The 26931-nt window shown below is 45.1% G+C and overlaps 1 protein-coding gene across 3 annotated transcripts; it reads left to right on the forward strand.

The window, feature by feature from the left end:
- Nucleotides 1–8559: 8559 nt before the first annotated feature.
- On the forward strand, nucleotides 8560–26887 carry LOC128408582 (kelch domain-containing protein 1-like). 3 transcript variants are annotated; one of them, XM_053378533.1, is made up of 13 exons: nucleotides 8560–9110; nucleotides 11566–11742; nucleotides 12119–12227; nucleotides 13458–13559; nucleotides 15144–15372; nucleotides 16202–16225; nucleotides 17404–17526; nucleotides 18400–18587; nucleotides 19297–19496; nucleotides 21866–21957; nucleotides 22618–22672; nucleotides 25039–25136; nucleotides 25221–26887. In XM_053378533.1, the coding sequence occupies exons 1-13, from the start codon at nucleotides 8902–8904 to the stop codon at nucleotides 25460–25462; spliced, it is 1848 nt and encodes a 615-aa protein (XP_053234508.1). In that variant the 5' UTR covers nucleotides 8560–8901; the 3' UTR covers nucleotides 25463–26887. The 3 variants fall into 3 exon arrangements, with proteins under 3 accessions (XP_053234508.1, XP_053234516.1, XP_053234521.1); XM_053378541.1 differs by having other exon boundaries at nucleotides 12122–12227; XM_053378546.1 differs by lacking the exon at nucleotides 8560–9110 and adding an exon at nucleotides 9158–9356 and having other exon boundaries at nucleotides 12122–12227.
- Nucleotides 26888–26931: the final 44 nt, after the last annotated feature.

A 26931-nucleotide genomic window follows, 5' to 3' on the forward strand; every position in this document is an offset into this window, starting at 1 on the left:
CACATCAAAGTGCAAGTAGATAAATAGGTACCGCTCCGGCAGGAAGGTAACCGGCGTTTCCGTGTGCTGCTCTGGTTCGCCAGAAGCAGCTTTGTCATGCTGGCCACATGACCCAGAAGCTGTACACCGGCTCCCTCGGCCAATAAAGCGAGATGAGCGCCGCAACCCCAGAGTCGGTCACGACTGGACCTAATAGTCAGGGGTCCTTATCCAGACACATAGATGTTGACATGTCTTAATATATTTTTAGTCTACTGCTAATTTTAATCTTTGGTATTCTTAATTGTTTTTATGTGGTTTTTATTGATTATTTTAATTCTTGTAAGCTGCTTAAGAGGTTTTATTACAATCAAGCAGTATATAATTTTTGACAAATAAATTCCAAAAACGCTGACTGTGTAAGGCTTGGCCATGATGGCATTCAACTCTTCTTATCTGTACTGTTTTGAGAGTGTGCACGGTCTTACACCACCAATTCTTTCAAAGAGATTAAAAGGGAAACCTCTGAAATATAAACGGAGCTGTGAAAATTCTATATCCACTATACTGTACTAGTTCAAAATTCAGCATCTTATTATTATTATTTTTAATATAGAGGTGAAATTCATAGAATGGAGTATGCTTTGTTGTTGTTGTTGTTTAGTCATTTAGTCGTGTCTGACTCTTCATGACCCCATGGACCAGAGCATGCCAGGCACTTCTGTCTTCCACTGCCTCCCGCAGTTTGGTCAAACTCATGCTGGTAGCTTCGAAGACACTATCCAACCATCTCGTCCTCTGTCGTCCCCTTCTCCTTGTGCCCTCCATCTTTCCCAACATCAGGGTCTTTTCCAGGGAGTCTTCTCTTCTCATGAGGTGGCCAAAGTATTGGAGCCTCAGCTTCAGGATCTGTCCTTCCAGTGAGCACTCAGGGCTGATTTCCTTCAGAATGGATAGGTTTGATCTACTTGCAGTCCATGGGACTCTCAAGAGTCTCCTCCAGCATCATAATTCAAAAGCATCAATTCTTCGGCGATCAGCCTTCTTTATGGTCCAGCTCTCACTTCCATACATCACTACTGGGAAAACCATAGCTTTTCCTATATGGACCTTTGTTGGCAAGGTGATGTCTCTACTTTTTAAGATGCTATCTAGGTTTGTCATTGCTTTCCTCCCAAGAAGCAGGCATCTCTTAATTTCGTGGCTGCTGTCACCATCTGCAGTGATCATGGAGCCTAAGAAAGTAAAATCTCTCACTGCCTCCATTTCTTCCCCTTCTATTTGCCAGGAGGTGATGGGACCAGTGGCCATGATCTTCGTTTTTTTGATGTTGAGCTTCAGACCATATTTTGCGCTCTCCTCTTTCACCCTCAATAAAAGGTTCTTTAATTCCTCCTCACTTCTGCCATCAAGGTTGTGTCATCTGCATATCTGAGGTTGTTGATATTTCTTCCAGCAATCTTAATTCCAGCTAGGGATTCATCCAGCCCAGCCTTTCGCATGATGAATTCTGCATGTAAGTTAAATAAACAGGGAGACAAAATACAGCCTTGTTGTACTCTTTTCCCAATTTTGAACCAATCAGTTGTTCCATATCCAGTTCTAACTGTAGCTTCTTGTCCCACATAGAGATTTCTCAGGAGACAGATGAGGTGATCAGGCACTCCCATTTCTTTAAGAACTTGCCATAGTTTGCTGTGGTCAACACAGTCAAAGGCTTTTGCATAGTCAATGAAGCAGAAGTAGATGTCTTTCTGGAACTCTCTAGCTTTCTCCATATTCCAGCGCATGTTTGCAATTTGGTCTCTGGTTCCTCTGCCTCTTCTAAATCCAGCTTGCACTTCTGGGAGTTCTCGGTCCACATACTGCTTGAGCCTTCCTTGTAGAATTTTAAGCATAACCTTGCTAGCGTGTGAAATGAGTGCAATTGTGCGGTAGTTGGAGCATTCTTTAGCACTGCCCTTCTTTGGGATTGGGATGTAGACTGATCTTCTCCAATCCTCTGGCCACTGCTGAGTTTTCCAAACTTGCTGGCATATTGAGTGTAGCACCTTAACAGCATCATCTTTTAAAATTTTAAATAGTTCAGCTGGAATACCATCACTTCCACTGGCCTTGTTATTTGCAGTGCTTTCTAAGGCCCATTTGACTTCACTCTCCAGGATGTCTGGCTCAAGGTCAGCAACCACACTACCTGGGGTGTATGAGACATCCATATCTTTCTGGTATAATTCCTCTGTGTATTCTTGCCACCTCTTCTTGATGTCTTCTGCTTCTGTTAGGTCCTTACCACTTTTGTCCTTTATTATGGTAATCTTTGAACGAAATGTTCCTTTCATATCTCCAATTTTCTTGAACAGATCTCTGGTTCTTCCCATTCTGTTGTTTTCCTCTATTTCTTTGCATTGCTCGTTTAAGAAGGCTTTCTTGTCTCTCCTTGCTATTTTTTGGAAATCCGCATTCAATTTCCTGTATCTTTCTCTATCTCCCTCGCGTTTTGCTTGCCTTCTCTCCCCCGCTATTTGTAAGGCCTCATTGGACAGCCACTTTGCTTTCTTGCACTTCCTTTTCATTGGGATGGTTTTCGTTGCTGCCTCCTGTATAATGTTACGAGCCTCCATCCATAGTTCTTCAGGCACTCTGTCCAGCAAATCTAAATCCTTAAACCTGTTCGTCACTTCCACTGTGTATTCATAAGGGATTTGACTTAGATTGTATCTTACCGGCCCAGTGGTTTTTCCTACTTTCTTCAGTTTAAGCTTGAATTTTGCTATAAGAAGCTGATGATCTGAGCCACAGTCAGCTCCAGGTCTTGTTTTTGCTGACTGTATAGAGCTTCTCCTTTCAGAAGCCAGATAGAGGGACAGAGCAGAATTTCTAGGGTGTGAGTGGTAATGGGGAAGGAAGTGAAAGGCTTCAGTGCCCTGCCTAAGTTTCTGATCCTGCTTCTGCTAGTCACAAGTAAAAGTCATGATGCAAGATGAGAAAATGCAAACAATTGTGGTTAATTTTCATAATCCTCCAGTTAGGGAAGGCTTCTTAAGACTATGATATACACCCCCCTGATAATAAGGAAGCAACTGCTGATATGATAAAACTAAGGGGATTTATCAAATGAGCTACTTACTAGGCTTCTGTCTCTGCAGTGCTTCTTTATTGCTGCTTTATTGCTGCCTGGAAGGGCATTCATAGTGCAAAAAACAAACAAAAACATCAGTACTGAAAACCCCCAGGATACTTGTGGTAGGAACAATTACAGGATTTCATTAGAAAGCTACAGGACATGCACCACGTAGAAAATAAAGTTTCACCCTGACACTCCTGCTGGCACCACAAACCATATTTAAAGCAGATGGTATATAACTTCCCCCATACCATCTTAAGCAAAAATAATGAATGCATAATTAAAAGAATGCCTGGAGTCGGGGGCAGAGATCCCTTGCCTTAAAAATAAATATACAATAGATACTTACTTGCTGCTAAGAGGGCTCTTGGATTCTAACAATATGCCCCCTTGCAAATAATTGTGTTAGCCTATATTTGTAGGCTCAGATTTGAAACACATGTTGTGTGAGCTAAATAAACAGCAAATACTTAAATCTTGCCTGCATTTGGATCTTTTGGCTCATTTAGAATATGAAGTCAAATTTCATTCAGTGGTGGGCATTTTATATACCAATGGAAGCTACCCTCATTGCACACAGCCTTGTTGTGGAGGTTTTCTTGGTTTTTTTGTTTTGCACAGGCAGCTGAACAAACTTGCATCACGAGGCAGCCTGGAGCTAGACCAAGCTGATTATCCGAAAACATGGATAAATGTTCTCTTCTGATTGTGTGCTCTGCTTTAAGTAGTTTTTTCCTCCAAGGGACAAATAGCCCTGAAGCACGAAACTTCAATAATGAGCACATTACTGGGGACAAACACATAAGTGTGAAATTTTGCAGTGCTGACATGACCAGTGTTCATAGAATATTGTTGAGTTGCAAGGGATCCCGAGGTTCATTCTAGTCCAACCCCCTGCATCTGTTTTTCAGATGCATTGGCTAGAAAACCAAAGGCCATTTCTCCTCACTTCCTTTGGCGTTTGGCTGTATATTATCCATGTTTCTATTTGGATAACACAAGCTACAGGCATAAAAGGAGAATAATTTTGCACAGGCTTTAACAGGCAGGGATGGTGCTAGCATTAGGCAGAAGGTGGCAGAAGCCCTCAAGCAATCCCTCTAGCACACCCTCCCATTCCCCTCATTTGGAAATCAAAACTCCGTGTCAGCGGCGTAGCGTGGGTTGTCAGCACCCGGGGCAAGGCAAGTAATTTGCGCCCCCTAACCCGGGGCAAGGCAAGTAATTTGCGCCCCCTAACCCCTAACCTGCCGCCGCTGCCAGCTTCTTCTTGCTGCTGCCTGGTCTGGTGTGGTGTGGTTCTCTCCCGCGCTCAGCGCTGTGCTGGGCGGCCGCTGCACTGTCCCTCCCCCAGATAGTCCCTCGCTCTCTCTCCGCACCGCACACCTGGCACCCACCCCCTCCACAGTGGGCGGCGACCCGGCGGCTCAGATCAGATTCGCACAGCCAGCACTACAGTGAGAGAGAGTGAGTGAGCCAGGTAGGGGCAGAGAGCTGCGAGTGCGAGCGCGCGCCCCTAGATGTTGCGCCCGGTGCAGCCGGCCCCCCCTGCACCCCCACGCTACGCCACTGCTCCGTGTGCCACAGACATGCCATCTAAACTAAACTAAACCTGCTAAACTAGTCTGCTTCCCTGAAGTGCACTGGAAAACATGATCCTGTCACCATCATTGAAGTAAGATTCAGCTGCCAGTCCAGTCAACTTCTGTACATGGGAGAAGGACTGCTATCTTGCCCTTTGCCTCAAGCAGCACCATGTCTTGGGCTGTCGGCTTACACAGATTTCTGCTTCTGACCACCAAAGCCTGTGAAAGGCTGAGGGAATCTCCAGGAAAGGAGGAAAGGACCCACATGAAGAGTGGTTGACAATACCTGAATATATAAAGCAGGCATAGGCAAACTTGGCCCTCCAGATGTTTTGAGACTACAACTCCCATCATCCCTGACCACTGGTCCTGTTAGCTAGGGATGATGGGAGTTGTAGTCCCAAAACATCTGGAGGGCAGAGTTAGCCTATGCCTGATATAAAGCTTTGAATATTGTAATACAATATTTCAACATGTCATGCTAAGCTACAAAATGTTCCTTAATAGAAGTACACTGTGTTGCCCACCAAACATGCCATATCTCCAAAGTGACCTTTGGTCTTTTCGCCTTGCTTTCAACTAGAGCTAATAGATGCCACGTCTTGGAGAACATCAGCAGGAGAAATATGATGGCTTTACCTCCCTCGTTCTCTTCCACCCCACACTCTCTTCATTGCACAACAGAAATGGATATTGGCTCAAAGTGAGTAGCTTTTAAGGAGCTGTCTACAAAGGCACATCTAGCTCACTATTGTCACCGTACTAAACAGCAGCTCTCCAGGGTTTCAGGCAAGGAACATTTCCAGCGCTACCTTGAGATGCTGGAGACTTGACCTGGAACATTTTACTACAGTAACTCCAGCACACCGTAAAGCAAAACGCTTAGGAAACTGAAGAGTGGTTGGTTTCTTTTTAGCAACAAGAGCTTATAGAATGAAAATGCTGAGAAACCTCCGGCTGGGTGTGGTTTCCTTGTTTGCAGCTTATTTGAAGCAGGGGGTTACACCCTTGTTCACATTTTGAGGAGGCTACCCTAATACAAAACAGGAGTTTTGAATTCAAGTCCAGTTCCCTGCATCTTCGACTTCAGGTATTAGGCCTGAGAAATCTAAGCTTTGCCTAAAATGTTGAAAATGTGCAGTCATGCATATTTAAATTAAATGAGTTTTATTAAGCAGGTTGACATAGATTCACATTTTATGCTTTTAATACTATTTTTAAAAAATGTTTGTTGATTTAACAGTCTGAGTATTATTACAAATACTCAAGTTCCCTATTTCTTGTCCTGAAACAACTTTACAACCTTTATTAGATGAAACCCAGTGAGTAGATTTTAAATGGCTTAATTGTTCCTAATGGTCTTTGAGAGTGTTAAGTGTGTCATTAACAGATACATTTGATTCAGGTGGCTTGTCAGATTGTTTAAGCCATCTGTCTCAAAAGATAAGCATTTCTGAGAAGAGAATTGCACAATACATTTGAGAAATTTCTGAAGTATTTGGATTGGTTTCATTATAGGCATCCAAGACCTGCTGGGCTGATGCTGCTGAGAAAAAAACAGACAACTAATATACATGAGACAACAAGGAGCACGTCTTACTTAAAAACTGTCTCACCTACTTGATCTCATTTTTTAAAAAAAATCCTACTAACACACTGGTTGGTCAGTAACTACAATGGCTCACCCGTTTTCTCCTACTCAACAGTAACATTGAAATCTTATGCATACCTACTCAGAAGTAAACCCCACTGAATTCAATGGGGCTTACTCTGTGGGAATTGTAATTAGAGTTGCAACCTAGAAAACAGAATCTGGTTATATAGTTGATAAAAAATGAAATCCTAACTGCAGCACATTATTTAACAGGAACTGGTAGACTATATATTTATTTGGACAGCAATTTGATACGTTAACCTTCCGCAACCTGGTACCCTCCAGATACAGTGGTACCTCGGGTTAAGAATTTAATTCGTTCTGGAGGTCTGTTCTTAACCTGAAACTGTTCTTAACCTGAAGCACCACTTTAGCTAATGGGGACTCCTGCCGCCGCCGCACCGCCGGAGCACGATTTCTGTTCTCATCCTGAAGCAAAGTTCTTAACCCAAGGTAATATTTCTGGGTTAGCGGAATCTGTAACCTGAAGCGTATGTAACCTGAAGCGTTTGTAACCCGAGGTACCACTGTATTTTGGACTACAACTCCCATCAGCCCAAGCCAGCGCTGGTTGGGGCTGCTGGTGTCCAAATCATCTGATGGGCATCGGATTGGAAAATGGTGCTATAGACACTTAGGTCCCATTGAACTTACCGTATTTTTCGTTCCATAGGACGCACATTTTCCCTTCCAAAAATTAAGGGGAAATGTGTGTGCGTCCTATAGAGCGAATGCAGGCTGCGCCGCTAAGCCCAAAGCCAGAACAGGAAGACGGAGCACTGCGGAGCGCTCCGTCTCGCTGTTCTAGCTTGGGGATGGCTGCGCGCACAGCCTCTCCAGGGCAGCGGGGTGCCTTCACCCTGCTGTCTTGCAGAGGCTAGCAAGGCTGTTCCCAAGCCAGAACAGCGAGACGGAGGGCTCCGTCTCACTGCTCTAGCTTGGGGACGGCTGCACGCAAAGCCTCTGCAGGGCAGTGGGGTGCCTTCACCCCGCTGTCCTGCAGAAGCTAGCAAGGCTGTTCCCAAGCCAGAACAGCAAGAAGGAGGGCTCCGTCTCGCTGTTCTAGCTTGGGGACGGCTGCACGCAAAGCCTCTGCAGGGCAGCGGGGCGCTGCGCTCCAAAGGCTTCAGGGATCTTTGAGGCTGGCGGTGGGGGAAAGCAGCGCTTCCCCCCCCCCCCAGCCCCACAAGCTCTGGTGAATGTACCTTGAACGCACCTTGTTTTAGAGCGGGAGAACAAGAAAAAAATTTTTTTCCCTGTTCTCCCCCTCCTATGGTCCAGTGTGTCCTATGGTCCGGTGCGTCCAATGGAGCGAAAAATACAGTAATAGAATAGATCTGCAGAGGAATTCACTGTCAGTCAATTTATAAGCTGCTCTTCAGAAATAGGACCATCACAGTGTAAACTATATGTTTCCTCAGAATAAATCCTATTGAGTTCAATAGGACTTTCAAATAAATGGGTGACATACAAACTATTTCCTTTCTCAATCGCTTCCCACGAGGCACTATAACGATATATAAAAAATATATAAATTGCATATAAAAACAATTAAAAAACCCCTATAAATATTAAAAACAGTTTAAAACAACAGCACATACATAAAATCAGTTCAGATCCAGAACAGCAAGTGGGATACAGATTTTAGAAGGCTTGGCAAAAGAGGAATGTTTTTAGCAGGCACCAAAAAGCTAAGAGAGAAGGTGCCTGTCTGATATGCAAAGCGTTCCAAAGGCTAAACACAGATGTCTTTATTCACACATCTCATTTCAGTGGCCAGAATTACTCTTCATTCCTTTTGTGTGTTCTGATGCCACTGACTATGCGTGGAGAGATTTCCCAGGTGTAGTGGTGCTATAAACAAAATTTGAGAGAGAAAGGCAAGGCTTCTCATTTTGCAGTTAGGATGGTCTGTGCTCTGGCCCCAAGATGCTGCTTGGCCTTGGGGCCAAAGCCCAGGATCTCCACCCACGGCCAGCCATAGGGCAGGAGCAGCAGCGAACAGTTTCCAGGTCTGATGCTGATTTCTGCAGCATGTGAAAGTGCAGGTGCTCAGAGTATTCCTCTCTTTTTAAAAACCAGGGCTGACAACTATTTGCTCCCTCTGTATCAGAAATACAGCAGCAGCTTCAATACATGGAAAAATGTCAGTGGTGCGTGCTTCACAACTGGAATCATACCTATGCCCTCAAAAGCGCCCCCCTCCACCCGGGTCAAATATTTCCGAACTGCACCAGCTTTCTAGCCTGCCCCTTAAACCACCAAGTATTTCTCCCCACCCCCACCCCCTTGCAGATAAACCACGGTCGGCCTTGTCACACCTGAAACTGATCAAACAGGGACCAGGAAACTGGCTGAGACCAAGAAGCTCCGCCCTGGAATATGCGAGGCTATAATAAAGAGCGCCTCTGAGCAGCTGCAGAGTGCCCGCGCCCAACCCAAGCCCGCCGCGTGTCGACCTACCCAGACTTGGGACCGAGGAGCAGCTTATGCCACCCTGAGTCGCCCGTAGTGTCTGGGTGGGCGCCTTTGGGCCTCAAAGCGCCGCTCCCTCTGCCATGCTCTCTGGTGCTTCCAGTTTCCTGAGTCTGGATGGCTTGGGGACGCCCCGCCGGCGATGGAGCTGGGCCCCCGGAGGCCTCTGGCAGCGGGGGGAGGCCGCCTTAGCCCCGAAGCCCCGCGGAGGGGCGGATTTCTCCCGGCGGGAAGGCAAGCTCCACTTCTACGCCCTCTGGTCTCTGCGCGAGCCGCCCCGGCAGCTCAGTAGGTGAGGCCTGCGCGCGGCGGCTCGCCTTTCCAGGAGGGTGAAAGCGGGCAAAGGTTTAGGGAAATTTATGCGCGAAAAAGCCTGCGCCTCAGGTTCACGGGTCACTTTTATGATACGGTGTTTTCGCACGTGAAAACCAACAGCAACCATGAAAGCAGCGAAGAGTCTTGTGCGACACCGGGAGCCTAACCACTAGCAACGTTTTGGGTGCGTTAGGGTTGCCAACTTCTCAGCTAGCCAGTGTGGGTGTGTGCCTTTAACAGCAGCTTGATGGGCAGACATTTGCAGGCGGTGTTGCTTATCTACATGCTGCAAAAAGCCGATTTCTGCATGACCAGCAGACAAGCACTTAAAATAGGCATGGATGTTTGCAACCTTTCACTGTTTCCCATATGAAAATAAGTGTGTGCGTACCTGCAATATCCCAATTCTCCCACCCAAAGCAAGGCTTCGGCAGAACTCTTCATTGCTGATCAACAGTTCTTCCTTTATGCGTTTTGCTGTATCTTCTCTTGCACTAGTTTATGAATCCATTGTGCACTAGAAAACTGATTAGCTTTAAAATTCATATCCTCCTTTTTAGCTCCTTAGGGGTCTAGGTCTTTTAACTTCCACTTATTCAACAGAACGTCTAATCTCACAGTGCATCTGGCTGCCTTTGTTACAGAACATGTTGTTGTTGTTGTTTAGTCGTTTAGTCGTGTCCGACTCTTCGTGACCCCATGGACAAGAGCACGCCAGGCACCTCTGTCCTCCACTACCTCCCGCAGTTTGGTCAGACTCATGTTTGTGGCTTCGAGAACACTATCCAACCATCTCATCCTCTGTCGCCCCCTTCTCCTTGTGCCCTCCATCTTTCCCAGCATCAGTGTCTTCTCCAGGGAGTCTTCTCTTCTCATGAGGTGGCCAAAGTACTGGAGCCTCAGCTTCACGATCTGTCCTTCCAGTGAGCACTCAGGGCTGATTTCATTAAGAACGGATGCGTTTGATCTTCTTGCAGTCCATGGGACTCTCAAGAGTCTTCTCCAGCACCATAATTCAAAAGCATCAATTCTTCGGCGATCAGCCTTCTTTATGGTCCAGCTCTCACTTCCATACATCACTACTGGGAAAACCATGGCTTTAACTATACGGACCTTTGTTGGCAAGGTGACGTCTCTACTTCTCAAGATGCTGTCTAGGCCTGTCATTGCCCTTCTCCCAAGAAGCAGGCGTCTTTTAATTTCGTGGCTGCTGTCACCATCTGCAGTGATCATGGAGCCCAAGAAAGTAAAATCTCTCACTGCCTCCATTTCTTCCCCTTCTATTTGCCAGGAGGTGATGGGACCAGTGGCCATGATCTTCGTTTTTTTGATGTTGAGCCTCAGACCATATTTTGCGCTCTCCTCTTTCACCCTCATTAAAAGGTTCTTTAATTCCTCCTCACTTTCTGCCATCCCTTCATGGATCACTGCCTTGCCGTGGCGAAGGGGCTTGAAGAACTCAGAGAAGCTATGAACTATGCCGAGCAGGGCACACAAGATGAACAGGTCATAGTGGAGAGTTTTGACCAAACGTGATCCACCTGGAGGAGGAACCGGCAAGCCACTCCAGTATCCTTGCCAAGAAAACTCCATGGACAAAGACAACAGGCATATAAAAATGTTACAGAACATACATTAGAACTAATTCAACAGTTTAGTATCTGAATGGGCAGTTATGGGAAGCAAGATGGAAGGGAAGTTAGAGGAATCCACAAAACCATCAAGATATAAAATGGGGGCATCTATTGGAGAAAATAGACTGCTCCTGGTAAATGGGGACTGCGGGAGCCCATGCACATAATGCAAAGAAAGCCGCTTTAAAAGCAATGTTCATAATTGACATAATGAAGGTTTCTATTCAGGTTACACACAGTGTGAGCCTCACATTTGTAAATGCCCTCAGTTGGGTCCCTTCCATCCTAGAAATATAGTTCCAAAATTTCAAAACAGGTTGTCAATCCCTCTTGCTTCTTTTAGAGAATAAGTGAGAAGGGATCCCTTTGCTGAATACGTGCTATTACACCTTTAAAGCACATTTCCCCCTCAAAGAATTCTGGGTGGGCACTGTAATTTACCCCTCAGAGTTAACTACAGTGCCCCTAATTATTTGAGGGGAAAATGTGCTTCAAATGTCCTTTAAAGGTATTGTGCACATGGGCGTAGCCAGGAATTATTTTAGGGGGGCAGGCTTTATGTTGGGGCAGAACAGAGTTATCTGCGACACAATTGGTCAGTTAAGTATTTTTATTTATTTACTGTACTTGATTTAGGAGGGCAGCTGTCCCCTCTGCCCCCTCCTGGCTACACCCATGATGGTGCATACACAGCACCAGTCTTTTCCCCTCTTGCTTTCCATCACTATGAATCCTTTCTTCTCAATTTCCTTCCATGCTATCACTTTTGAGACTAATATATTTTCTCTTCTTTCTAAGCAAATGCCGTCAGAAATGTTACCAGACTCACTTACCACTGCCGCTGCCCAAACACCTGGTGGTCTTTGGTTTGGGTGACTGGAGCCGCTATTCTCAGAAGACAAGCATCATTGTGGAAATATTAGTGAATCCAAATGTTAAGCCACAAAAGATTGGCAAGCTGGGGCCTGAAGCAAGGTAAATTCTAGATAATTAGTGAATTTTGGTGCCAGTATTGATACTTGTTAGCATGCCAAGTGCTTTCCAAACACACTGTGAGGAAGATCTTTTAAAAACTGTAAGAGGGAATAAATTCCTTATTTTAAAAACAGGGAATGTGTCCAGGGCCAGCAAAGTCTGGATCTGAACTCAAGACTTCAGGGATCAACATGCTATTAGTTACAGTAGCTGTCATGAGGATGTTGTGCTATTGCAACCTACCAAATCCATTTGTTCTGCTATGGACAGTCTTTAAAGCTTAAGAATGTATTGTCAATTTAACTCTATCAGCTATTGAAATAAAAGTAAAATTATCTCAGGGCAAGAAAATAGTGATCTGTGTGTTTTACTCAAGCAGGTGTTTGGTATGGGAAGGTGACTGGCGAGTGGATGTTTTGATGGCTTCGTTAAAGCAGGAAGAGAATGGTAACCCTGTTAAGCTTCTCTTGACTGTTGAGGAACAGGTAGGAAAGTTTTATATCTTGTCATTTCTGTACTCCCTTCCTACCGAGACCCATGTGGATTCATTTTTAACGTGAACCATATATACAGATAGATATGAAAATGGAAGTCTTAAAAGTATCTGTTCCTGTAATGCCACTTGTTAATGAATATTGATATGCTGTGTAACTATTATTCTGCTTTGTGACGGCCATGTGCCCTGAAAGTTTAAATACTTTGCCTAAAATATAAATAAAACATCAAATATAAGCCCTAAGTATCTGAAGGAGTGCCTTCTTCTTCATAGACACGTTTAACTTTTGAGATCTGCAGGAGAGGCACTGCTGATAGTTCTGCTACCCTATCAAGTTTGTAGCAGGAATGCATGAAAGGACATTCTCTGTGGTGGCCCCCAGGTTGTGGAATGCCCTCCCCTTCTGTCCTCATCATTATATACATATCAACGCTGGGTGAAAAATGCACCTTTTGCATAGGTTTTTGGGGCTGCAGGATGAGTTCAGAATACCCTTCCTACTGTAGTGTTGTTCCTGTTTCCTGACTGCTGTTGATTAGGTTTAATTTATTGCCTAGCAATGTTTGTGTGTTACATTGTTTGCTTGTTGTATTGAGCTGTATGTAACTATCTCTGGAAATTCACTTTATCACATTCATTATGGCCCTTTGGGCCACTACCACAGAACAACATGATGAAGGACAGCCTATAAATGGATATAAACAAACAAATCTCATGGATTGAGTAGCTACATGTGAGATACCCCATCTCTTTGATTTGGGCCTGAAAACTGGTTGGAAGCCACTGACTACAAAGCATGGATGAAATATGTTCGTATCTCCAAGTTTCCAGCATATTTTAAAGGCAGCCCATGTACAGAACATTCAAGTTATCCAATTAGTACAATAATGCAAGCTAGGTCGGCCTCCTCATCCACAATTAAATTATGAATAAGGGAGATTTTATTATGGGCTAACCTGGCATTTAATAGCAACGCTGACAGGCTCAGGGGCATACCGGTTGCTGCTATGGCAACCATGATCCATCTGACCGAGGGAGAGACCCAAAGAGGGAACAGATAGATACCCACTCAGTCTACCCTGTTACACAGCCCGTCACATCCTTCAAACCATACCTCCCTCTCTTTAAAAGCCTCCAATGTAGGGGGCTACGCATCTGTGCATTGCCTTTTGACTCAAGTTGCAAGTGTTGTTCTGATGTGTGTGTCTCTCCTCCTTAGCTGCTCAACAGCACCCCCACCCGCCCATTTCAGGCCACAGAGCCTAATCAGTCACCTGTCCTTCCAGAAGATACAGGTCAGCGATTGGATGAGCCACCTGAGGTAGGTTTATAGATAGAAGTCTCCTTTTGGTGGCTTTTTCTCCATTCTCCTAACTGCTTGTTGTTAATCTCTAGGACCATGACCAGTCTACAAGTTACACAGACAGGTAGTGGAATTCTGGAAGCGTTATTCCTACTGAGGGAATGGGGAAGAGGAGGAGAGTACAGTGGAACCTCAGGTTATGTACCATCCTTCTTACGAACACTTCGGGTAATGAGCTCCGCTAACCCGGAAGTAGATGCTCCTGGTTGTGAACTTTGCCCCCGGATGCAAGCGGAAGTCACACATCGGTGGCGCGATGGCAGCAGGAGGCCCCATTAGTGAAAGTGCGCCTCATGTTAAAAACGGTTTCGGGTTAAGAACAGACCTCCAGAACAAATTAAGTTCGTAACCGGAGGTACCACTGTAATTCTATTCCCCACATCAGAGAGAGGGCTACATGAAACCTTTCTGCCTATCCTCTACATGCAGGGATGTTTGTGTTTTGTTTTGTGTGGGAAAGTGTGCAAAAATATATCTGCATCTACAATTTGAAGTGGTTCCTTCCAGATTTCTGCTACCATATTCTGTGTGATCTGTAGGACTGCTTCAGGTCATAGACTTAGAGCAATTGCTCAGAGATTGTGTTTGTGATCAAAACTCTGTAGTGGAAACTTCACTTGGTGTTTCACACCCAACAAATTTGCAGATGACGCCAAACTTGAAGGGATAGCTAATGCCGCAGAAGACAGAATCTGGATTTAAGCTAACCTTAATAGATTGGAGAACTGGGCCCAAACTAAGAAAATGAATTTAAGTAGGGACAAATATCAAGTTCTACACTTACGCAGGAATAATTAGCTGCACAAATATAATGAGGGACACCTGGCTTGCCAGTAGTACATGTGAAAAGGATCTAGGTGGACCACAAGCTGAACATGAGTCAACAGTGTGATGCAGCAGCAAAAAAAAAAAAAAAAAAAGGAAAGCTAATACTATTCTAAGCTGCTTCAACAAATGTAAGAGTGTCTGGATCAAGGGAAGTAATAGTACTGCTCTATTCTGCCTTGGTCAGACCACACCTGGAATACTGTGTCTACTGTAACAATTTAAGAAGGAATGTATGCAAGCTGGAATGTATGCAGAGGAGGGCAACCAAGATGATCAAGAGTCGGGAAACCAAGCCTTATGAGGAAGATTGAGCGAGTTGGGTTCTATGATTCTATAAGTGCTTGGGCCTTTGATGAACCCTGCTGGACCATACCTTCTGCTCCCAACAGTGGTTTACCAGATGCTTTGGGAAAACTCTCAAGCTGGACAGAACAGGAGCAAAGCATATGGGGCAAGAATAGCCAGTATGGGACCCTTCAGATGTTGGGCAACACAACTTCCAGTTCCAGCAAGTATGGCCAATGGTCAGGGCTGATAGGAATTGCAGTCAACAACATCTGGAAGACACCACGTTGGCTACTCCTTGTCTAGGGCAGCCCAGGGAAAACTAGAGTTGTCTGTAGTGCATGCCTTCAGTGAGCCCTTTTCACTAGGCCCATTCGTTTTGTTCGAATGATTTCTGATCCCGATCTAATTCTGTTCTTTGTGGAGCAGTCTAAGAATGGGAGTTCAGTGATGCCTGTTAAAGAGCCTGTGCTTGAAAGGAAGGAGTTCTCTCCACCCATGGAAAAGCTGCTTATGCTTCCTGCTCCAGAAACAACTGCTGCATCGGTGGACTGTGAGGAGGCCAGAAATAAAACATGTACATCTAATTCAGCTCGCCTAAAGACCAGGAGGGTTCTCTTTGAACTTCTGGCATCCAACAGACAGCAGGAATCTGAAGGTTAGTAAATCTATAGCAGGAGTGATGTCTAGTTGCCGAGATCAAATTACCTTGTAATTGTATAGTATTCTGGGACAGGGAGGAGTATTTGTGCTCCCATGAATGCACAATGTCCAGTCCCCCATCCCTTATCCTACTAGCTTGGCCGCCCTTTCAGAAACTTTCCAGTGTTGTAAAATACAAGACTTCAGCACATCCCGGAACCTGCACACATCTAGTCAACACACATTCAGAATGCTCTAATTTATATGAATTTGTCCTGATACATTGGAGTTGGGGAAGATACCTAGCAGAGAGTTATATACTTGATGATATAAATGATGTTTGCATTGGGCTTGCAGTTTATGGAGACAACCTCCAATTTGTTCTTTAACTTCCTGGCCAGTCATCATTTTCATGCAATCGAAAAACTGTTGCCAGATTGGCACCAATGGTGGTGTTCCTTCCAGTGCCAAGTAATGGCTTTAGCAGGTGACTGCTGATCAGAGCCACAACATGATAGGAAAGAGCTAATCCCACTACATGCTGCAGACCTGATTCTGATAGTGTCTCCCTCACTGCTGGTATTTATAGTTTGAGGGTGGGGTGGGAATCATGCATTACCAATGTTAATGTGTGGTTTGGCCGTCAGTGCACAAAAAATGCATGTTAAATTACTGAGTGTGCATTCTAAAGCATTTCGCCTGATACAGGATCATAACTTCTTTGCTTATGATGAAATAGCATCTTTTCTTTTTTTCCAATATAAATGCATGACCCACTGAAAATCAGTTTGAAGAGAGCATTGCATGAGAATAGTAATCTCTCGGAACATTTTCTCTCTCTGCAGACTTGGAAGTTAAAGAGCTGCAAGGTAAAATACCTGTTCCTTGAACAATTTGTTAGAATTCATTCAGTGCTTCCAGAACAGCAGCTCCTAGTAATACCCAGTTACTGCTCTTCCACTGTGAGCTACATGTGGCATTACAACTGACTTCCTGTGTTTTGAGGGTATAGTGGGAGGAATTCCATGTCGTGCTAAGGTGATCATTTTGTCAGGGCAAGCATTTCAGCTTGTTGTAAGGAACAATCCCCCCCTCTCCTCTCCCTGTGTGCTGTTCTGGAGGTTCTCCTGACCCCCCTCCCCTCGAGCCAATTTTGGGGGGCATGTAGGGGGAAGGGGGGGGAGAAGCCTCATTCTGGAAGCACAAACCCTTGTGCAAGGCTTACATTGACAGAAATCATTAGTTGAATCTCACCCATCAATTCTTGTATGTGGACATCTCACTATGTTCAGTCTACCCAGAGTCCTAAGGTGGGAAAGACAGAATACAACTGAGCCACCTTTTAAAAAGCAGTTATTCTAGAGTTTATTGTTTTAAAGAGCAATTTGGTAATTACTTTCAAGAATTCCTTTAAAAAGTTGAAAAAAGTAGCCCAAAGAGCATGGGTCTTAATTAAAAGATAGAATAGAAAAATGACAAAATGGTGCTTGACCGTAAAGGTAATGGTGCCAGCATGGCTATAGCTTCATTCAGTGGCGTAGCGTGGGTTGTCAGCACCCGGGGCAAGGCAAGTAATTTGCGCCCCCTAACCCCTGGATTTGCGCCCCCTAACCCGTGGATTTGCGCACCCTAACCCTAACCCCCAGATGTTGCGCCCGGTGCGGCCGGCCCCCCCTGCACCCTCCACGCTACGCCACTGGCTTCATTTACCCACAGTGTCACTGGTGTACCTAAACTGAAGCTCTAGGAAAAGTGGAAGATTAGTTTTAAGACCATCTACATATGTGAAGTTTGCATAGGATTTCCTGTGGTTTGAGGAACAAGAGAAAGCACTGGAGGGTATTGATTTGATGATGTCCTTTAGATGCCCTGTAAAAAGTGAGTGAAGGAACAATGGCAATTCCACATTAAGGGTAGCATGGAAACAGCCAGAATCAGTCATGTTGTATGTTTCAGGAGGAAGTTCTTCCAAATGACCCTCCCACAATGAAATGAGATGGATTCTGTGGTATGTTTCTGCTGTCTCCACTCCTGCATCTCTCTGTAGTATGTCCAAGCCCTCGGTGGTGTCATGCCATGTGCCTGAGTGACCCTGAAACTGCTGTTCTGATTGGTGGTGAAGGAACTAATCAACAATTTTGCCAAGATGCCCTGTGGAAACTGGAAATTGGTGAGATGCTTCTTTGCTTGCAGTGATGTACATGTTGACACTATCTGCAACTGATCGGAGGGACACTGAATTGGAGTCGGTTTTTCCTATATGGGGATAGTAGTTCTTAAAGGAGTGTCTGCCATGCCTGGTGATCTGAACTTGAAAGTGGCTGGATCTAACTTGCTTTGCACACTACTTGTGTTCTGGTTGGTGTGATGGCCTCGGAATCCGATTCAGAGGCTGAATCGGAGGAATCCCAGCCTGCACAGGAGTCCCCACCTCCAGGGCCGGCTGAACTGGGGCAGGGCCTTGATTCTGAAGCGCCTGCACCTGTGCCGGATCCTCAGGAGCAGGCACCAGGTGAATCCACTCTGGCTCCAGAGGTGGTTGAGGACTCGGTGCCTACAGGTGAGTCTCCCCCTGGGTCCAGTAACCCTTCAGCCTCTCCTGAACTGCAGAGGCTCAGGGCAGAGAGGTGAAGGGAACTGGTTTCTCCCAGGAGGAGTGCTCGCCTTAAGGCCAGGAGAGGCGGGTCTCCTGGGGGCCGGGACCACCCCTGGCCTCAGAGAAGATAAAGGCCAGTCAGCCCGGTCCCAGGTTGCGGGAGCAACGTCGTCGAAGAGCTGTTTCGGCCAGCATCCAGTCCTGTTCCCCCAGAGTTCCTGTCCTTGCCCGGCTTCTCGCTGTGGACCCCGCTTTGCCCGAGGAGGACTGTCTGCCGACCCTCAACTCAGGTCCTAGACCTCGCCCCACGGTAACCTCCCCCCTCGACCAGCACAGTTAGCAGGGAAGCCAGCTCTCAGCTTTTAGCATGTTGGCGACTACTTTCTACAACTTTCCCCCCACCCTCTTGCACATCTTGAGTCTTCACTTCTGTTGCTGATTTTGCAGACAATGACTTCTGGTTCCCCATGGATCTCCCGGCACCAGGTTCCATGCCACAGTGTTCAAGGGGCCACAGTGCCACATATGACCCAGAGACCAAGCGCATTTACATCTTCGGGGGTATGAGGGAGGCAAAGCGCTACAGCAACATCCATGTTCTGGACACGGTGTCTTGGAAGTGGCTTCATGTGTCTGTGAGTCGCAAGAGAAACAAAGCCTTGAGCAATAAAGAGAACAGTTATTATATAAGAGACATCCATTCCTTTATTTGTTTTTAAATTGCGTCCTCGTTTTCATCAATGCGATTTACAACAATGTAATATGTGGAATTTAAAACATACACTCCCCAAACCTCAAGAACAGCAGTCAGCAAACTTTTTCAGCAGGGGGCCGGTCCACTGTCCTTCAGACTTTGTGGGGGGCCGGACTGTATTTTGAAAAAAAATGAAAAATGAACTAATTTCTATGCCCCACAAATAACTCGGATATGAATTTTAAATAAAAGGACACATTCTATTCAGGTAAAAACACGCTGATTCCCGGACCGTCCTCTGGCCAGATTTAGAAGGCGATTGGGCTGGATCTGGCCCCCGGGCCTTAGTTTGCCTACCCATGCTCAAGAATTTAGAATCTTAAAAAAAGAGCAGACCATCTGAGAAGGTGTCTTTGTCCCTGAGTCTTCCCCACTTCTGTAGGCACCTCCCCTCCATGTAAGAGAGAGTGGCGGATCACAGCTGAGGTGGGGAGTGATTGAGGCAGCTGCTCTCAGGTCTATTAGGAAGGCATTGGAAAGGGGACCAATCCTGTTCATTGATGCTGCCAGCAACGGAGCTGTCTGTGGTGCTGATGCTAAGTCAGCCTAAAATGCCAAGCCTGTACAGTGACCGGTGATCTCTTCCTTAGGCTAAGGGTAAAGTGCCAACGCTGGCTTACCATAGTGCAACCATCTACCGAAAGGAGCTATTTGTCTTCGGAGGAGCTTTCCCTAAAATGTCATCCCTGGAGATGGGAGCTTGCAGCAACACACTCTTTGTTTTCAACCCCGAGTACGAGATCTGGTATCAACCCATTGTTGAGGGGGAGAAGCCTTTGCCTAGGCTTGGGTAAGTCTTCTTTGCTTCAGTGAGGAGAATCAGCTTAGTGCTGATTTCTTGATTTTTCTCACTGAAGTGTGATATTGGACAACTCCTTCATTGCTCTCATTTTTATTTTATTTCCTTGGCGGTTGGAAATAGCGTAATTAGTGCTTTCTTTGAAAACACTTGTACATTTTCCTGCGGGTATTTACTTTGTTTGATAGTGCTATAATGCCAAGGGACTCTGTGTAAACTCTGCCCCTCAAACTGAGGGCCCTCAGAAACCTCCTATCTTGTTCACATACTAAGTGCATTCAGACAGCCTCTCTGCCCGGAATTCCTTGGGAGTGTTTTACAGTGGTACCTTGGGTTACATATGCTTCAGGTTACAGACCCAGAAATAGTACCTTGGGTTAAGAACTTTGCTTCAGGATGAGAACAGAAATCGTGCTCTGGCGGCACGGCAGCAGCGGGAGGCCCCATTAGCTAAAGTGTTACCTCAGGTTAAGAACAGTTTCAGGTTAAGAACAGACCTCCGGAACGAATTAAGTACTTAACTCGAGGTACCACTGTGTTCTCTCACACCCCTGTTCCCAGAATGAAGCTTACAATGCCATTTTTAAAACCTTGTGCAGTAGAAGGCAAGACTATGGCTTGGATCCAAGGTGTCTCATGTGGGCTGCATAACTTTACTGCATGCAGAGGGGGCATGCAGTTTCAGGATCAGCTTGCAGGGGGACTGTCACAGATGGGAGAGAAGTATGAGAGTCTCATTTCACAAGTGGAGTGGGTGCCTCTTGCAGGTTTTAGGACCAGGCTCATATACTACTATTGATAACAGCTGTGTAAATCTTGATGAAGTTTTCCTTACCTCCAGCATGGGAGTTTATATCTTTTGGCTAAAGACTTTTCAGTTCTCTTAATCAGAGAATTCACAAAAACCTTCTGGTCAAGAGAAGGAATTAATAGAAGCTTCTTCTCATTTTGCAGAGATCAGCTTAGGAGTTAGATCTAAAGGTCTCTGGACCAAATTACACATTCCCTAATACGTTGCTTAAATAAAACTTTTAACTTTAGCAAATGGGGAAAATTCTATCACTTCTGATGAGTTGATGAGTTTGTTCTCAATCTAGATAAAATCTTGGCAAATCTACTCAGGCAGTGCTGTAAAGCTTGTTTTTACTCAATGTATTTCTCTAATAAAAAAGCCTTTTGTGTTCCATGGTTCACATTACATTATGTTTATATATGTCTTTCTTTGAGGGGGTTCTATCCTGCCCTCCACTCTAGGGCTGTGTTCACATTACTGCCATAGGTTTCAGTGAAGTTGTTTCCCACAGGGATGCTTTCACACCTTCGCCAAAGACAAGAGGCATAAGGATTCCAATCATGTGAAGCTGGTTTGAGAAACAATACACCAAACAGTAGTATCTTATAACAAAGTACAAGATACATAATGCATTTTGGATAACGTCATGTGAACACAGATTATAAACCAGCACCGGAAACTCAGTGAATGCACAGTAAACTGGAGTGTGAACACAGCCTAAGGTTGCAGGCCAGCTTATGGCAATAGAGATTTTTTTTAAAAATTACAGCATAAACGTTATTATATCTAAAACCAACTCACACATTTTATTCTTCTGCTGCTACCGAAAGAAGAGCAATTTTATTCTTCTGCTGCTACCGAAAGGCTTAATGCAGCTGATGTCTCATATTAAAACTTTAGTTTTGAAAGTTGCTATTGGATATTGGAACACCATAATTTGTTTTTAAGGCATTGCTGGAGCTGACCAAACTTTTGGCATCTTTCCACGAAATGCCTTGCTAGCTTTGGAAATGATGGAGCTACTCATACGTGGGTGGCGCTGTGGGTAAAACCTCAGTGCCTAGGACTTGCCGATTGTATGGTCGGCGGTTCGAATCCCTGCGGCAGGGTGAGCTCCCGTCTTTCGGTCCCAGCTCCTGCCCACCTAGCAGTTTGAAAGCACTCTTAAGTGCAAGTAGATAAATAGGTACCGCTTTATAGGGGGAAGGTAAACGGCATTTCCGTGTGCTGCGCTGGTGCTGGCTCACCAGCTGCAGCTTCGTCACGCTGGCCACGTGACCCGGAAGTGTCTTCGGACAGCGCCGGCTCACGGCCTCTTGACTGAGATGAGCACGCAACCCTAGAGTCGGACACGACTGGCCCGTACGGGCAGGGGTACCTTTACTTTACCTTTTACTCATATACAGCCCCTGTGGGTGCCCCAGAATGGCCACTGAGATTGACTGAAGCTAGGAAAAATCATTCAGAAATGTAAGACATAAAGTGGATTTCTAGCTATAGATGTTGCAGGGACTGTTTCATTTTCCTACATTTTCCTTGTTCACTGTCTTTCCTTGCTTTCTCAAAGCCATTCAGCTACTCTGCTGAGGAACAAACTGATCATATTTGGGGGCCAGAAGACTTCCTTCTACCTGAACGACACACACATCCTAGATCTGGGTAAGAACTTTGCCATTCCCTCTCTCAGTTTGGATAGAGTTGAAGTCCACCGCCTGGTGAGGTTAAAGGAATCCCTTGAGGCAGGAGATGTCAGAAGTTGGTATATATTGCACACTGGTGTGAGGAAAGACTGATGCTAGCAAACAGCGACTTTGCCTCAAAACCTTTTGGAGAATGGATCAAAAATGACCCCTGACTGGCCATTGTAAGATTACTGGTGCTGTAACCGGATTTATGGCCAGATGCAGTTACAGACATCTCTGCATTATATGCAATAAGCTGCTGCAATTCCCATCCAGAGAGGAAGCTGTGTGAAGTCTATTTCAGCAAAAACAACAAAACCCTGTAGCACCTTGAAGTGTAACAAAGTTATTGTGGGCGTGTGAGTGAAGAGGAAGTGAATAAAATGCAAAAAGTAAAGCCTGTGATGATCTAAATTCAATAGTTGTTTTATGAATGGTCACTAGTCAGGCCTTTTTGCATTTCTTTACAAATTGATACCATTGTTTACATTCCTCCTTACGTCTGATGAAGCCAACTTTAGCCCACAAAAGCTGCTGCTGTAGTAATGTTCAGTGTTTTTAAGGTACCACAAACTTTATTTTCCCCCAAGAAGTTTGTTGCATCTGAAATCTTCCACCTTCCCCCATGTGCCTCTAGGTTTCATGGAGTACATTTCAGTTCCTTTTCTCTCTGGACAACCTTCAGCTCGCAGGTAAGAGCTGATTATGGGGCTCTCTTGCATGGACAATGCTAGTGATTGTAATGGAAGGGGGTCTGAGGTACATGTTTGAAGGGCTGCTGTCAGTCATGAGTTGGCTTCCCTGGAGCCTGGGCTAGAAAAAGGCAGAGCTTTAATCTTGCATGTGCTGCTCTTCTCAGAAGCCTGTTAGTTGACAAGAAGAAATCAATCCTTGATCATTTTACTGCAGAAATGTGGAAAGTGTATCCCTTCCCACTCCTGGTGCTGCTGCACTCCAGCTCCCATCAGCCCCCAGCCAGCTTGGCTAATGATCAGGGATGATGGGACCTGAAGCCCAACAATATCAGGAAGGACACAGGCTCCACATCCCTGATTTAATGGGTGAAACCTTCAAGCTGTTGGTATGCAGGCTGAGACCCTACCTGCCCGTGGACTGTCTTGCCAGAGTGGTGCATGCTCTAGTTATCTCCCGCTTGGACTACTGCAATGTGCTCTATGTGGGGCTACCTTTGAAGGTGACCCGGAAACTACAACTAATCCAGAATGTGGCAGCTAGACTGGTGACTGGGGGCAGCCGCCAAAACCACATAACACCGGTCTTGAAAGACCTACATTGGCTCCCAGTACGTTTCCGAGCACAATTCAAAGTGTTGGTGTTGACCTTTAAAGCCCTAAACGGCCTTGGTCCAGTATACCTGAAGGAGTGTCTCCACCCCCATTGTTCTGCCCGAACGCTGAGGTCCAGCGCCGAGGGCCTTCTGGTGGTTCCCTCACTGTGAGAAGCAAAGCTACAGGGAACCAAGCAGAGGGCCTTCTCGGTAGTGGCGCCTGTCCTGTGGAACACCCTCCCATCAAATGTCAAAGAGATAAACAACTACCTGACATTTAGAAGACATCTGAAGGCTTCAGGGAAGTTTTTAATGTGTGACATTTTAATGTATTTTTAATCTTTGTTGGAAGCCGCCCAGAGTGGCTGGGAAAACCCAGCCTGATGGACGGGGCACAAATAAAATAATAATAATAATAATAATAATAATAATAATAATAATAATAATAATAATTATTATTATTATTATTATTATTATTATTATTATTATTATTATTCCTGCCTATATCTAAGCTCCTAGGCAGGTGATCTATGGTAGCAGCCACCTTTTTCTTCTTGCAGTATTTGATGTGAGAGACTCATCACTTCATCACATGATGACCCAGAGGCAAAGCTTACACTTGCCTCCAGCTTCAAGCAGTTAGTAGCTCTTTAAGGAGTGGATTGGCAGGGAGGAGTCTTCAAGTGTTGTAGCTGCTCCAAGCAGCTTTAACCCACCCTGAAAGTAGGAGTGTGGAGAGGTTAAAAGGCAGTCCTCACATTACCTCATAAGAGTGAACAGTTCTTTTTTGGGTGAGATCACTTTTTAAAAAGCTCTTAACATTTTTGCATGGATGATATTTACTCTGAAAAATGTGGAACAAATCAGAATTTGTACAGAGGTGGACCAAACAAATCCATGTTGCAAGGTTGAGTAGAACAGAGGTGGGGATAGAGATGAGCCTTCTGCTTTCAAAAAACATATCCCATGTAAGTTACACCAGACACACCCTAGCCTTTTCCTCCTCACCTTCCACTATCATTATCTGCCGCATCAAGATGGCCTGGTCCTGGCTACCGTGTTGCCTTACAATCATGCAAGTGGGTGATGTGATGTTATGGACTCCAGATAAGTCTATAGAAGTTGGTGATGGCTACACAATACATTTGAAGAAAATGGGAGAGCCAGACTGGGGCATTGGGGGGCATATTAGCTGGGTGGGCGAGATGATGATCCTAGATGGCCAGGCAGGAGGTGAGCAACTTGGTACAAGCTCAATACAACCCAGGTGGTTAAGAAAGCTCAACAGAGACTCCATCTCCTCAGAGTATTGCGAAAGAACGATGTCAAACAACATTTGATGATCTCCTTCTACCGGTCCACAATAGAAAGTGTCCTTTCATACTACATCACGGTGTGCTATGCTTGTTTGACATCAACTGATAGGAAGTGCCTGCAGAGGGTGGTGAATACAGCGCAAGATATTATGGGCTGTCCCGTGAATCCACTGGATGACATTGCGGAAGAAGCATGATTAGTCACACCAACAGGGTAAAGAATAGCTTCTGTCCGTGGGCTGTTAGGTTCTGAATGAAAAGATAACAACAGGGCAACTGACTTTCAGGTTTGGTGGGTGTGCGTCAGTAAACAAGGGGGATTAAGACTAAGAGAGCTGAGTGGGGGGGGTGCTTGTGTAATCTCATTGTATACAATTTGTACAAGTGACAATAAAGTATTTCAATTTCAATTCATTTCAATTCTAATCCTTAAAAATCCATCTTCTGCTTCCAGTTTCCATGCGGCCATCCCAGTGTCTGATCAGAAAGTGCTGATAAGCGGAGGCTGTGGTGTCAGAGGAGCCTTTCGGGATGCATTCACATTCCATCTCGGTAAGTCCCTGCGGCGCTTTTGCTACCAGTGCTCCCTCAAGATGTGGAGGTTTGCTACCACCCGTTAATACTTTCCCATTGCAGATACCTTGACTTGGAGTGCAGTCAAGCATAGTGACCTTTGCTCTGTGCCCCGGGCAGGCCACACACTGCTCAACTTGACTTATGCCCCTCAGACGGATGCAGATAAGGAGAACCAGGGCAAGCACAATGCGTGCACGGTTCTGGTCTTTGGGGGGTCAGACCGTGCTGGCAAGTTCTACAACAGTACAAGCAAGCTGCAGCTGGACCTCGAGGTGACGAGGCCTTCTCTGGACCCTGCTTGAGTCATTGGGAGTCCTGTGTCTGGACCAAGAAGGCAAGATCAGAAAGACTGAATATTGGAAGAGTACAAGTGGATGGGTACAAGACTGCCAGTGGGAACAGAGGTGGTGAAAACAACATCATCCCTCTCTGAATACTTTGCTGATCTTCCTGCTGGTTTCATCCCATGTAGGAGAAACAAAGTGGGTTTTCAGGAGATCAGGCAGAGGGTTTTTACTTTAGTATTTGCATTTTTGCACTCTGTCACTTCAGTGTAATCTCCCCCATCCCTCACAGTTGCTCCTCTTGAACCCCATATTCTATGACATGCCCTAATCAGTCAGTCTTGGATGTAATAGTGCCTCAGCTTAATCCTTGCTAGTGGAGAGGAAAGTACCCTGAAAATGAATGAAGAAATACTGCGGGATGTTTATAAACTGAAGGGCATATAGGCTGGGCTTCAGATATTTGACAGCTGGATCTGGATTATACCAATGCATTTCTATACCTTTCCTCCTTGCTCCTGTTTCTTCCCGTTCTATTATGTTCCTGTTTTTAATCCTCTGTCACCTGTCAGTTTGACCAAGCCCCACCCACCTCCCCAGCAAAAAAAAAAAAATATAATCCAAACCCAAATTGTGTAATAAAGCATGCACAAGAGTTGTGATAAAAAGAATCTGTCTTTGTTCTATTTATGCTATGAAACTTTGCTGGAGGCATGGAGAGAAGCAATCACATTCCAGAACCTCCTAAATTACGCACATTTGCTTAATTTATACACACGTAATCCACCTCTTTCTTGCTGTAGAATTACTTTTTTTAAAAAGTACAAAGTATACACACTCCTAATTAATGCTTCAAAGAAGTGTGTTCTGACCTCTCATAGGAAAAACTTCAGCCTCTGTGAGATTCAGAAGATGCCTAGATCCTGCCAGTGTATTGCACCAACTCCCATTTTCACCATAACTACTTTGCTCTGTTGAGATGCTGTGGCCGTGGGCTTAATTTGGCTGGCAGGCACTACTTTAGCGCAGAGTCTGGCAGCCCTGATCCCATAGATCTCGCCGCAATTATGCATCTTAGCAGCTGTCTCCTATGCAGAAGGCTTTCCCATTTACTTCTACAACATAAATAAATGGGATTTATGATTTTAGGCCTTTGGACAGGAAGAAAAAGCTTGCTTGCTTGCTGCCTGGGGTGCTACTGAAGTTATTTTTAAAAAGTAGCTAAGCTGCTGTTTTGTCTAAATGTTTGTGCAGTCCAGCCAGCAGGATGGTATCTTTGCCACCTAGAGTATAACAAGCAAGATAATATCAAATGAACTTCGCACACAGAATAGTCAGAAACACTTTTTTCTTTTAATCTCCTTTTACAATTGTCAAAACATGATCAAAGGTTAGGTCTTGTTAAGTGCTTTAATGTAGTTGCATTATTATTATTATCATTATTATTATTTACTATTATTATTTATTGAATTTATATACTGCCCTAT

This window comes from Podarcis raffonei, chromosome 1, assembly GCF_027172205.1.
Source record: "Podarcis raffonei isolate rPodRaf1 chromosome 1, rPodRaf1.pri, whole genome shotgun sequence".
Taxonomy (NCBI): Eukaryota; Metazoa; Chordata; class Lepidosauria; order Squamata; family Lacertidae; genus Podarcis; species Podarcis raffonei.